Below are 14778 nucleotides of genomic sequence, written 5' to 3'. Positions count from 1 at the left end.
ATCAGGGATTTCCCTAGTGAATTTTGTCACAGAAAAAAGAGAATCATCAATATCGCAGTTAAACTTGACTTTCAAAGCTAATAGTATCTCATTTGGGGGCTCAAATTTAATAAATTTTCTTTGATTGTGGGTGAGTTTTTTAACATCAAACAATGAATTGGCCAGGGTGCAGTAAAATATTTAGATCTATTGACTATGGTTCAGAAGGGTAGAAGGCAAAACACTGGTGGTTTGATGTTGATAAATTCTTAGTACCTTAATCCACATTAATGTTTTCTTTTATCTGCGTGCATATTGGCAACTAAAAGAGCCTGAAAAGTTGATATATATAAACTATAAAAATTTAAATCAAATATATGTTTAAAATAAAGTGTTTGTATTATATTAAGCACGGTTAATATCTGAACAGCATTACACATTCTGACAGAAGACCCAGGAGAATATATTTGTTCCGCAGGACTGTATATCCTGAACCTAGTACACTATGTGTGAAAAAACGTGTGGCCTATGCTGTTATTAAAATTGCATTATAGTGCATATGTTTGGCAGCCACAGGTATTGACAGGAATTCTTTAGGTCAACCTGGGAAATGTAGAGCTCCCTATTCCTATGGAAGATAGCAGCGAATGAAAAAATAATGTATTTGTAGTCCTGTATATCTATAAAATTACACAAACACACTTGTTTAATCACAGTAGATTTCAATTGTTGTGATGCTACGTGGAGTATGTTCTGAAGTATAATCAATAACATTTTAAAAAGTAGAAGCCATTAAAAGGAGACAAATGCCATCTGGAATCTTAAATCAGTGGAATATATTTTAATTTAGGGTTGATTGGATATTTTAGAAGCGGCCCAAATTTATATTCGTAAATAATGTTGGTAAATTGTATGTTCTGTCATTTTATTATTCCCTTCTAAAACTATGCATTAACAATAAAAGTCAATAATGATCTTTGCCATGGTAGATAATCTTATGTAACAGAATGTATATCATATTAGTATATAATATAATTCAGTTTAACTACTGAAATTTTATTTTGCAAGATCCAAAAATTGTGCAAGATTAGGAAAAGGGCAAATTGATAATTTACCTTTTGTATCAAATAAAAATGGAAAAATTGAGTGTGTACAGTTTTTACATGTGTTCTATGTGTAATATACACTTACAAAATATAATTATACTTTTAGTATGTGGGGAAAATCTTTTTTGTTAATGAAAGTATTTCATATTAATGTGACACAGTAATATGGATATTTAAAGGGGAAAATATTCATCATTTATATAGCTGAGAGTTCTACTTATCTATTTTTGTCATTTTCATGGCATATGTTTGTATAATGTATTAAAAGCAGTTTTTTTCTTAGCCATCAGATGGCAGTGTGATACCAACTGCATATGGTTACATTTGTCAACATAAGTAAGACTTTCACATGTGTATTTTTTGGGGGGGGGAGGAAGGTTGGTTATTTTGTTTAATTTTTACCTTTCACAGTCCTTAAAAAAATCAAGTTCTCTAGGCTTTGTACAAATGCTACTGGTTTCCTTTTCCTTGTTTAGAAGGTGTACAGCTAAGTTAGCTAATACTAATATGTATTAGTTCCTTTATGTGAATCTGCTGTAAGAAATCTAACAGGCTGTGCAATTAACAGAAGAAAAAAATCCTGCTACAGGTAGATTTTTATTTTTGTTTTAGGAAGGATTTTAAATATTATTCTGGGGCTTAATTAAATTTGTTCTATTGAACCCCTCTACGATGTGAATATGATCTCTACACAGCAGTGGAAACTCATTTATCATCTCTTTCTTGTGTTGTTGCACAGTACTTTATTAATAGTTGATGATTGTTGGATGGAAAGTGTAATTACTGCCTACTATTTGTTTTCTTTTGTGTTAGGTGTTTTAGGAGGGATGGATCTGTAAAATTTGTCCACCAGTTGGAGTGAAGCCCTCAGTGACTCTTCTTCCCTTCTCATTTCAGTCTAGAGGAGGATTCTTTTTCTTCTTAGCATTCTCTCCCAGCACTCCGAATTAGAGATTTATTTGCAACGAAAAATCAATTAGTCCTAAATTTATTCATGGATTTCAGGTCCAGCGATCAATGCAAGTCCACTCAGTGGGCTCAAGGGGACCCAGTTCATCCCAGTTAATGTGTCTGAAGGGGAATTACCATTGATGCTGGGTTTTTTTTCCCTTTAGGTCAGAGATCAGATCTCGCTGTCACGGACTGCGGCAACCAGGAATGACTTCACCCTGCAGCTACCCAAACTGCACCTGGAGACCTTTGCAATGGAAGGGCTGAAGGGCGGGCCAGAGGTTGTAGCATTTCAGGTTAGAGTCTAAATAACCTTTTTTTTTTTTTTTTTTTTTTTTTTTGCAAATGAGACATAGAAACAAAACTGCTTTAAGTGGAGAGAATAAAAGCTTCAGAAATGTTGTAGTCAACAGCTAAAAAGAAAAACAAACTAATCTCCTTACATGTCTTTGAATGATATAATTCAGAGACTGTTAGGAGCTTTTAATATTGGAGATGAAATATTAAATAATAGGGAAAAAAACAATTACCACAGAAAAAGATGTAAAATGTTATATTTGACTGAAAAGTAATGTTGGGAAAAGCTGCTTTCCTATTTAATTTAGCCGGAACATGACAGAAGAATAAAGAAAAGAAACAATATTTCCCTGCTTCTTCTGACTTGTTTAAGATTTTTTTCTCTAAAAATTAACAGATTACTGGAGATTTAAACTGCCAAAGAATCAACATTTTTAGAGCAATACTAATGTAAGTAGAATTGCAGTTTAGAATAATCAAGCACAGAAAATATTTTGTTCTTGTAATCCCTGGTTTTAAAGACTGGCATGTTTCCATGTCTACAGAGTATTCATTCATTGGAGGGGAACAGTGAGGGGAAAATTGGTTTGAACTAAAGAAGGACCCCACATTCAACTAAAAAAAAAATAGACTCCATGTGTGTTTTAGTTTATGTCTATTGATGCACACATTATCCCTTGCTCTTTTTATAGCCATTCAAAATGACTTAATTCTTGTGCCACAGTATTGCTAAGGGCAGAACATATTTTGGTTTTGATTCAGAGGATGGAGAAGACAGTGAATAAATATTTCTTTCACTGTGCTCTTGCTATGTACGGAAAACTGAAATGTGTTAACTTGTGTGCAAATCGTAGGAATTTTTACTTCATATGTCGCACAGTGGATGTAGGCTTTCATTTTTAAAACAAAATGAACTGTGTATTCCGTAAAAGGAATGCCACTGAAGTGTGAGGATTGCACACCTAATCACATACATTCAGGAACCACAGAATTAAAGTTGGACACTCATTCTAATATCTGTCCTCTTGCACACATGTATTATGATATGACGCAGATTTTAATCATGCAAAATATATAATATAAAATATTTTTTGAATAATACAATGCAAAATTAAATTCAAATAGGTATGTATTTACTCATTGAAAGGAGATGGGGAGAATATAGAGCTGTAGAATAACCTCTCCCTAACTCAGTGGTGGTCATTGTTATTCACTCCTGTGGCTAAGAGTGAGATTCCAGAGGTATTGTGTCCTAGAAGAGAAAGCCGTGTAAAAACAGAACAGCAAGTCTGATGCCTTTCTAAAGCTGCTTCCTCATGGCTCTCTAGTCTGGTAGCCTGGTGTGAGGCCACCTGTCTTTTCCTTTTCCCTCCCATGGCCCTGGTAATGTTGCAGAAGCTCTTGCAAGACAGCCTGTCCCTTCGTCCTCTTTAGGGGATGAGGATGAATAGGAATGTAAGAAACTGTATTTCAGGACTTCACTGAGTGCCAGGGAACTGGACTACTGCACAACATGGCTGAGTTCCCTGAGTGGCTAACTAGTGGGGTGATTTCACACATGTATATTGCTTCTGCCCTTGACAGCAGCAGTAGCATCTGGTTACTTTGCATATAGGTAAACAGCAGACATGGTCTATGGTTTATCTTGAATGAATTTCCAAGGATTTTCTTTGTTGTGTTTATTCTGAAACAACTACTTATAGCAGTACTTGAATAGAGCATATTATCAATTATATTTTCCAGATATTTACTTTATTTAAGCATTTCCTTTTTATGTTGGGTACCTGTTTAGCTTAGTTTTAATTTCATCACATGGAGTAAATGTATGCAAAATGTGCATCTAAGGACCCTGTCCTACGATCTTGAATTATGAAGTAGCTTTACTCATGCAAGTAGTCCTATATGGTATTAAAATCAGTGGGCTTATTTACGTTAGTTAAAATTTCATGATTGGTCCCTATCACTATTATAAATATATTTTACAGTGTATTATTAGGTAAATATGCAATCGTGTAACTAAAGAGTGCATTATATGCAAATGTTAAAAATGAGCATTCAGCTTCAACTCTAAATGCATTAGGTTTTGTGCGTTTAATTTCTTGCACAGATTTCTTTTCATTTTGTTTTAAATTCAAAACAGGAAAAAAACAAATGGGTGAGAGGTATAGCTGTAGCCATTGGAATCAGTGAATACTGACTCCTGATATGTGATGGGGAGCTAAAAATTTTTAAATCTGATCTATATCAAGTGACTGGGATCCCCACAAATAAAGTTCAGCCTCTAGCCAGCACTCCAGTGTGTTTCCCCTGTATTACATGTTGTGAGAAGAAAACAAAATCTTTGCAATAAAGTAGCAAATGCATCCACCTGAATCCCTCACTCTGTAAGGGAACCTGACTGAGAGCTAGGGGAGTTGGTCATAGTTCTTCCAAATTTCCCTGAAAGCAAGTGGTACTGCAGAGGAATCGGAGAGGATGAAATCCTCCATGCTTGATGTATGTGATGGGCCCAGAGGCATTAGAGATCTATAATGCATTCCAGCCGGAGTATGAAAGAACTGCAAATGCTGGACAAAGTCATTCAGAAATTTCAAGAATACTATGCACATATGAACATCACTTGGAAAAGGTACATTTTCTTTACAAGAAATCAACTGCCAGGTGAGATGCTCGAGCATTATGTTACATGCCTACATAAAGCTAAGTTGCTTGAATTTGAACAGTTAACTGATGAACTAATTAGAAACCTAATTATTTCTGGCATAACAGATAACCAAGTCAAAACCAGAAGAAATTTCTTGAAAGAAAATGGACTGAGCTTGCAAAGAACAGTGGATATTTACAGGGCTAATGAAAATCTGTGTTTCCCAACGGAAAGTGTTGTTAAAGTGTGTGAGAACTGAAGCACATCTAATCAAAAATGCATACCATGGCGTAAAGACAAAATCCGTGGGCAAACAAACAACAGTGACCAAAGGACCTGTGTTCCTCAACCTGAGAATACATTAAATGATTAATGAATTGCAAAAATACATATTAAATGTGCAAGCTTAACAAGGAGCTTCTTACACTTGACGTGCTTTCTAAAATACCCCAAACAAGAGAAAATAAGGTACATTAACAGGAGTCTGCAGTAATTATGGCCACCCATTTCTCGAACAAAACTTGGCAAGCTGAAACAAGAATGACAATATGAACCCATCATTACAACAGCTTGAGAGAGGTATTCAAGATGGGTGGTCAGTGGAAAAAGCCCAGTTACTTCAGCAGCCATGGAAGATAAGAAGAAATCCAAATGTGAAACTTGCAATGAATACAGGAAACAAGATGCAAAAGGCCCATTGAAACAACGTAATAGCCCTAGCCAAGACTTTACCAAGGTCTATTTGAATTAAACTGGAAATATAATCTTTTGCTAGGACCTACTACTCACTTTTTTTTTAATTGAGCTGTTGCACTACACATCAAGTAGCAATGTAATAACCTATCATAAATCACAGTTTCCTGAGTTAATAACACACATTGGCCCGCAATGAAAAGTGACTCGTTTCACCAGTTCTTTATGATGTATCAGATCAAGCATACCATGTGCAGGTGTTAATATACAGAGTCAGTACTAAGAGCACCGCCTTGACTTTAGAAAATCGAAACTATCTTTGTCACATCAAAAGTATACATGTATAGCATTGTCTCAACATATCTCACAATACTTCATTATGATCATGAGTTCAGAAACTCACATGCAGAAGGACAAAGCCAATATCAAACAAACCAAAGTCAGTTGAACCAAAGTCAGTTATTCCAGACATAGTTAGAAAAGAGCTGTAGGCCAAAAAGGTAGAACGGGAGAAATACAACAAGTCAAACAATTCCTCCCACTCACAACTGGGATAAGTATTAGAACCCAAATAGAAAGTGCCTGACAACTTGCCACATTAATACCTTTGCCACATTGAGATTATATGTCCTAGCCACCCTGAGAGATTGGCCCTACCAGAGGAATACAATAGAGGAACTCCTCACTTAATGTTGTAGTTATGTTCCTGAAAAATGCGACTTTAAGCAAAATGATGTTAAGTGAATCCAATTTCCCCATAAGAATTAATGTAAATGAAGGGGTTAGATTCCAGGGATTTTTTTTCATCAGACAAAAGACACACAAACACACATTCTCTCTCTCTCTCTCTTTCTCTCTGTACACACACACACACACACACACACACACACACACACACACACACACACACACACAGAGTGTAAGTTTTAAACAATTTAATACTGGTGCACAGTGATGATTGTGAAGCTTGGTTGAGGTGGAGGAGTCAAAGGGTGGGATATTTCCCAGGGAATGCCTTACTGCTAAATGAATTAGCAATAGACTGAGCCCTCAAGGGTTAACTCTCTCAACACTACAAGGCAGCAGGAAAGGAAGGAGGGCAGACAGAGATGCACACAATGTGTGAGAGAGAAAAAATGCACATTTCCCCTTTAAGTAGCTGACCCCAGGCTTAAGTACTCTGTCTTGTTAATTAAATCAGCTTGCTGAGACCTGAGATGGCAGCTACTGCCTAGAAGCTCCCTCCTTCTGTCGTGTGTCCCCCCGCTCTATGGAAGATGGAGTAAGCGGGGTACAGGAGCAGGAGCGAGGGGGAGACACCTTGAAATTAGCCCCCTGCTTCCCGCCCCCCCCTCCCCATACAGCAAGCAGGAGTCTCTGAGAGCAGCTCCAAGGCAGAGGGCAGGAGCAGCACATGGCAGTGGGGGGAGGGACAGCTGCTACACAGGGAATTTAGGGGAGTGGGGAGCTGATGGGGGGGTTGCTGGTCCACTCTGGTTCCAACCACCCACCAGCTAGCTGCAATGGGCTGTGTTTCCTGCAAGCAGTGGACAAAACAGGCGGCTGCCAAACAACATTAGAAGGGAGCATTTCATAACTTTAAACAAGCATGTTTCTTAATCGACCAGCAACTTAACATCAAAACAACGTTAACCGGGACAACTTTAAGTGAGGAGTTCCTGTACATTTAAACAAAACCAAGGATGATTGTGGCTTTGTTTATTGAGAACATCCTGAGTGCTAATGACACTGTTCCTCTGCAGACGAAGGTAAAACATGTTCACCCGGTCACCGACAACAAACATGGACTGCAGTTGTCAGATCCACATTAACTGCCGAAAATTCCACTGCAGAAGAAACTAGTGGTGTATGGCCATGGGGGTTAAACTGCCATTGAGGTTCAGAGTGTGGTAGTTGCTGACAGATGTGCAATTAGAGACAGACTAATCCTCTCATCTGTCAGGGGATCTATGTTGACCTCCATCTTAGAAGTCAGCATGTGCATGTTTTTGTAATTAGTTCTATTAATTTGTGGCTGTTGTATTTATTTGGTATTCTGTTTTATTTGCTTTTTGATTTTTTTTTTTAGAGAGAAGTGTCATTGGCCGCTGAAGTCAGATACTGCTGTCTGTCACGTCATAGTGGCAAGAGTTTTTTGTAACCCTACCTCATGCTAAGTGATTAGATCTAGGAAAAGCCATTCAATCTCTTATCATGACTCCTATGTATAACCCTTCTATTACAAGGAGAGTAAAAATATTAGACAAAAAGAGAAATGGAGAAAATGTGGCAAATGCATGATTGTTCCCATATAGATATATGCAGTCTGTGTCTACTGTGTGGTGTAATAAGCTTGAATGATTGTGTGTGGTGAGTGTGCACAGGTCAGTTGGAGTGTGGTTAACTAGGTGTATCATCTGTGTCTAAATTGGAGGCTCTGAATGTGTGGGCTTTACGCGGGGCTTAAATGAGTACATGCATGTCTGAAACTGTTTCACAGTGTATGTGAAAAGATATGGCATGTAAGGATGAGACAGGCTTCTATGACAGGATGAAGTATATATTTCAGTGTGTGTCTGAGTTTAAATATAGAGCTTGTGTGTGTACAGATGAGTGGATTCTTCGATTCTTTATTGAACCATTCCCTGTATGGTGTTGGGGGATGCTGCTGCTTCATGTGCTGCCTTTCAAATGAGACATAAAACTGACCCTGAACAGCTCCGAGCATTAAAATCCCATTGCATTTTTCACAGAAATTAGTCTTGTTAGCTTTGGTGCCCTGAGTAAACTTAAATGTGGATGTCTGTATTCTACATAACTAAATTTCCCCCATACATTTCTTAAACTGTGTGTAGTGTTGGTATATGCTGCTAAGTGTTCATTGTGTTCCATTTGAAAGGTTTTCATAGGTTTCATGTTCTGCATATGTGTTTTAGGGTGTGTGCTTGCCCTCTTCTTCTTTAGCGTTCTCTCATACCGACCTACATGTGAGTGCATGCACGCTCATAGATTTGGATATTTAGATATACTATATATAATTTATATACATTTTATAAGCAATGAAGAGTCCTGTGGCACCTTACAAACTAACAAACATATTGGAGCATGAGCTTTTGTGAGTGAATGCCCACTTCGTCGGATGCATGACATTCACCCACGAAAGCTCATATTCCAATATGTCTGTTAGTCTATAAGGTGCCACGGGACTCTTTGCTGCTTTTACAGCTCCAGACTAACACAGCTTACCTCTCTAATACTTGATACATTTTATAGTTTCCAAAGTACTATGAAGTTCTTTGGAATGAAAAATGCTGTATAAACACAATGTGATATTATCGTTATTAGTATTAGTAGTAGTAATGTCAGTACTCAACTATATCTGTTCTCAGTGATAGAGTATAGTCATTATAAATTTATAAGGAAATTATGTCCTTCCATTTATTTTATGTAAATTATGCATTCATGTATGATGTAGTCATGGCTTATCATACTGTACTGTAGGCAGAAGTAAAACCCATTTTTCTAATCAATTAGACAAACACAAATGTAGTTTAAATGTTGAAATGTTGTCTTTATTTTCACTTTCCTGTTTTCCTCAACAGATTTAGATTCATTTCTGAATAAATTAGAAGCTAAGAGATTTTACATAAAAATTAGGTTTATTGTATTTATCAAACAATAAAAACATTGTTTTCGTTCACACATTTATGTTTAGTTGCTGATGATGTTGTGGTCAAACATTTAGTTGCTGATGAAGTTGTGGTCAAACTGAAACAAGCAAATGATTTCAAAGAAAACACTGAGTCTTCATTCCTCCAACCATCCTGCTGTGCCGAGTCATTGTAGTGTATATAGTACTAGAAATCACACCCTGGATGAGCTAAGGGTACAGTAGTAGTTTGAGCTCTGAATCTCTTGGCTTTATAAATTTGTTTTTAAGTAATTTTTGTTTTGTTTTGATTTTAGTAACATTTGAAGCACAGCGAAGGCTGTTTTAGGTGATTTCTTGTACACATATGCTCTCTTTATTTTACTTGCTCCACCCTCAGTAACCTAGCATTGCAATGACCACCCATTTGTCAAGAATGCCTGAGTGCAGCTCCCTTGAGAACCTGTGACTGGATTGAACTGCTCCATTGGGGGCATGATGATCCTTCAAACAACAGGAAGCATTCCCTTCTGGAATTCTGCATGTTGTCTCAACAGCATTCCTGCCCCAAAAATATAGGATGAGCTCAAAACCTGAACTCTCATCACCCATTTAGCAGCATATAGTGCTGCTGCTGGACTGAGTGCTTTTTAATATATCTTTTGAAGAGAAAAACAATTCTTTATAATAAATACTTTGCTCTTCCACCCTGAACTGAATTTGTTCATAACTAAGTAAATATGTTAATCTTCATTAAACTGGAGTAACACTTCCTCAGGATGCTGAATTCCCCATGTGAACCTGACCTGTTGCAAACTTAAATTTACCAAAAATACACTAAAATACACATTGGTGCAGGGCTATAGAAACAATATTGACCAGTTATATAAAAATCTGGATGAGCAACAAGAAGACCTTTACTGGATTTTATCAGAATTACTTGCCTCATTCTATTCCAAGCATCCAGCCTTGTATCTAACCTCCTATATTACTTACCTTTTCTGGTTTGCTGCCACAGACTGCCATGAGTTTGAAAATTTTGGCTTACATATCTTGTCCAAGGTTATATGGCAAGTCTATAGCAGTTCTGGAAACAGAACCTGTGCTAGAACGCAAATGTGTTTTGCACTGTCCAACCCTCTCCTGGTCAGTCCTGATATATTGGATCTGTTGCCCCTCTAAGGCAAGGGCATCGACATACAACAGTCTGCTACCTTAAGTGAAGTTACCCAAACAATTCACAACACTGCAGTAGTTTTAATTAAAGAATAAAACATGCTTACTTAACTATAAAGAGAGATTTTAAGCAAGTACATTGAAGACACTGAAGTCAGAAATTGTTACAAGAGAAATAAAGATGATAAGCTTTCTAAACTTAACAAACTAGATTTGGTTCAAGGTGAAATTCTTACCACCTGCTTCCAGCAACAGAGCTCACCAAATTTCAGGTTAGGATGTGATGCCAAAGTCCCCAGGCTGTTTCTTTTGTCATCTTAGGTGGAAAGGAGAGATGGACAAGGAGAGATAACTACGAGGTGTTTGCCCCTCACTTTTATATAGTTCAATTACCCTTTGAAATGCATTTTCCTGAGAGTTACCCATAGTTAAAATTCATTCACAGTAAAGAAGGCTGGTGGTGAAAGAAGGTCCATGCTATTTCTTCTCACCTCTGTTTGCTGAAAGGCAGATTTACCTTGTCTCCTATCTTCCCCTTCTTGCTGCCTGAGGATCCTGTTATAATTTACATGTAAACTGAGGTAAACACACATTCTTTTGTTTGAGACCTGCTTGACTTGTTCTGCCCAGTTGGAGCTATCTGGGTTTGAACATGTGCCACCAACATCATTCGAGAGGGAAGTCATAATTTTACATATAATGTTGCTACATACATTCAACTATGGTATTATTGACTAGCATGGTATTAGTTTTAAAATGATACCTTACAAGGCATATTTTGTACAAAGATTATTACAATAATGTGTAGGGTATGAATACTCTTTAAATATAGTAATCCCTGCAAGTCTAGTTTTCAGAATGGAGAGAGGTAAACAGTGGTGTCCACCAGGAGTCTGTACTGGGACCCAGTCCTATTCAACATATTCATAAATAATGTGGAAACAGTGAGGTGGCAAAATTTTCAGATGATACAAAACTACTCAAGATAGTTAAATCCCAAGCAGACTGCGAAGAGCTACAAAAGGATCTCACAAAACTGGGTGACTGGGCAACAAAATGGCAGGTGAAATTCAGTGTTGATAAATGCAAAGTAATGCACTTTGGAAAACATAATCACAACTACACGTATAAAATGATGGGGTCTAAATTAGCTGTTACCACTCAAGAAAGAGATCTTGGAGTCATTGTGAATAGTTCTCTGAAAACATCCACTCAAATGTGCTGCTGCAGTCAAAAAAGCAAACAGAATGTTGAGCATCATTAAGAAAGGGATATATCATATTCCCTCGATATAAATAAGAAAATATCATATTGCCTCTGTATAAATCCATGGTAAGCCCACGTCTTGAATACTGAGTGCAGATGTGGTCGCCCCATCTCTAAAAAGATCTATTGGAATTGGAAAAAGTTCAGAAAAGGGGAACAAAATTGATTAGGGATATGGAACAGCTTCCATATGAAGAGAGATTAATAGGACTGGGACTTTTCAACTTGGAAAAGAGACGACTAAGGTGGGATATGATAGAGGTCTATAAAATTATAACTGGTATGAAGAAAGTAAATAAGGAAGTGCTATTTACTCCTCATAACACGCAACTAGGGGTCACCAAATGAAATTAATAGGCAGCGGGTTTAAAATGAAGTATTTTTTTCACACAATGCATAGTCAACCTCTGGAACTCTTGTGAGAGGATGATGTTGTGAAGGCCAAGACTATAACAGGACTCAAAAAGGAAATAGATACGTTCATGGAGGATAGGTCCATTAGTGGATATTAGCCAGGATGGGCAGGGATGGTGTACCTAGCCTCTGTTTGCCAGAAGCTGGGCGACAGGGGATGGATCACTTGATGATTACCTGTTCTGTTCATTCCCTCTGGGGCACCTGGCATTGGCCTCTTTCAGAAGATAGGATATTGGGCTAGATGGACCTTTATTCTGACCCACTATGCCTGTTTTTAAGTTGTTATAGTTGGCTGTGTAGTTACATACTTCTGAAATGTTCTGACCTGAGTAGAAAGTAAAGGTGGTTCTTTGAGTGTTGGTCTCTGTGTGTTTTCCACACATAGGTATACATGTGCTCCATGCACCTGAGACTGGAGATTTCTAGCAAATAGTGTCCATTGGTCTGTAGCTGCACATTTGCCCTCCTTGTGCTCTGAATGGAGGATGCAGGTGGTGTCACAGACCAATGTCTCTCCAATTCCTTCATATTGATGTATGGCCTGAGTCAGAATCCTCTCTGTCCATAGCTACCTCCATGTTTCTTCTTCTTCAGAACCTGGAAATATAATTGTTCATAGTTTTTAGTGTAGTTAGTTAAAATTTTAGTGTCATGAGTGAAGAAAATCAGTGCTACTTTGATCGCCTTGGAGAAGCTCACATATCCGCTAAGTACAGCATCTGCTGTTCCTTCCCTCCTTGAACCCGTGAGGGACAAGAGCTCACATTGAGGAAATGTCTCATAACCTTCTCAGATCCAGGCCAGGGAGACCCCCTGTATATCAGCCTCAGGCAATGAGCAGCACCCCTCCGAAAATGAGCTCAGGAGCTGAGGCCAAAGCTTCTAAGCCCAAGGAATCATTCACTAAGGCTTTTCATGAGAATAAACGGCACTCTCACAAATGCAGGGACAGATCTCTCCTTCCACGTCTGCCTTTAAAAAAGGGATCCCTCTCTGATTCCATCCAAGTCAGGTGAGTCCTTATGTGTGGATCCTAAGTATTTAGGTCTGCTACCTGAACATGAGAGTAAGGCACAAAGGAGAAAGAATCCACCAGTACCTATTAAGGCTCTGGTTCACAAGCCAAAGGATCAGCACCCACTGATGCAACGTAAGAACTTCAGGCTAGACTCTTCTACGGTATGGAACCACCCCAGAAGGATCTACCATAACTATGGATGTGCCGGATCCATGAGTCCAGAGCACTGGAACACCTCACACTTTGGGATGAACTGAAACCTATACCACCTCCCCAGAGGATATCATCAGCCATCTCTACCCTCAATGTCTTCTTCTTTCACAACCAGCCCTCCTGAGGGACATAGAATATTAGGGTTGGAAGAGACTTCAGGAGGCATCTAGTCCAATCCCCTGCTCAAAGCAGGACCAACACCAACTAAATCATCCCAGCCAGAGCTTTGTCAAGCCGGGCCTTAAAAACCAGTAAGGATGGAGATTCCACCACCTCCATTCCAGTGCTTCACCACCCTCCTAATGAAATAATGTTTTCTAATATCCAACCTAGACCTCCCCAGCTGCAACTTGAGACCACTGCTGCTTCTTCTGTCATCTGCCACCACTGAGAACAGCCTAGCTTCATCCTCTTTGGAACCCCCCCTTCAGGTAGTTGAAGGCTGCTATCAAATTTCCCCTCACTCTTTTCTTCTGCAGAATAAATAATCCCAGTTCCCTCAGCCTCTCCTCGTTAAGTCATGTGCCCCAGCCCCCTAATCATTTTTGTTGCCCTCCGCTGGACTCTCGAATTTGTCCACATCCCTTCTGTAGTGGGGAGACCAAAACTGGACACAATATTCCAGGTGTGGCCTCACCAGTACTGAATAGAGGGGAATAATCACTTCCTTCGAGCCTTGGCAATGCTCCTACTAATACAGCCCGAAATGCCATTGGCCTTGGCAAGAAGGGCACACTGCTGACTCAGATCCAGCTTCTTGTCCACTGTAATCCCCAGGTCCTTTTCTGAAGAACTGCTGCTTAGCCAGTCAGTCCCCAGCCTGTAACGGTGCATGGGATTCTTCCTTCTTAAGTGCAGGACTCTGCACTTGTCCTTGTTGAACCTCATCTGATTTCTTTTGGCTCAAACCTCCAATTTGTCTAGGTCACTCTGGACCCTATCCCTACCCTCCAGCGTATCTGCCTCTTTGCCCCAGCTTAGTGTCATCTGCGAACTTGCTGAGGGTGCAGTTCATCCAGATCATTAATAAAAATGTTGAACAAAACCGACCTCTGGGGCACTCCGCTTGATACCAGCTGCCAACTAGACATTGAGCCGTTGATCACTAGCCGTTGAGCCTGACAATCTATCCAGCTTTCTATCCACCTTATAGTTCATTCTTTCACTTGCTGACAAGAATACTGCGGGAGACCGTATCAAAAGCTTTGCTAAAGTCAGGATATATCACATCCACCACTTTCCCCATATCCACGGAGCCAGTTATCTCATCATAGAAAGCAATCAGGTTGGTCAGGCATGACTTGCCCTTGGTGAATCCATGTTGACTGTTCCTGATCACCTTCCTCCAAGTGCTTCAAAATGGATTCCT

The 14778-nt window shown here is 38.9% G+C and overlaps 1 protein-coding gene across 11 annotated transcripts in view; it reads left to right on the top strand.

Annotated features, from left to right (window-relative positions):
* Nucleotides 1-14778, top strand: part of CCDC171 (coiled-coil domain containing 171) — a 256020-nt gene that overhangs the window by 142160 nt on the left and 99082 nt on the right. For 9 of the 11 annotated variants that reach the window (XR_007773169.1, XM_050944127.1, XM_050944126.1 and 6 more), the window contains one exon: nt 2201-2332. Coding sequence is in view for 9 of the 11 variants with exons in the window: in XM_050944127.1 (XP_050800084.1) it covers nt 2201-2332 (132 nt within the window). In the remaining 2 variants the exon portion in view is untranslated. Of the gene's footprint in view, nt 1-2200; nt 2333-9719; nt 9762-14778 lie in introns of those variants that run through there. The other 2 variants (XM_050944129.1, XM_050944130.1) reach the window with 2 other exon arrangements.

Source organism: Gopherus flavomarginatus, chromosome 3 (assembly GCF_025201925.1).
Source record: "Gopherus flavomarginatus isolate rGopFla2 chromosome 3, rGopFla2.mat.asm, whole genome shotgun sequence".
In the NCBI taxonomy this organism is placed as follows: Eukaryota; Metazoa; Chordata; order Testudines; family Testudinidae; genus Gopherus; species Gopherus flavomarginatus.
The sequence above is the reverse complement of the archived record's forward strand: the minus strand, read 5'-3'. Positions and strand labels throughout refer to the sequence as shown.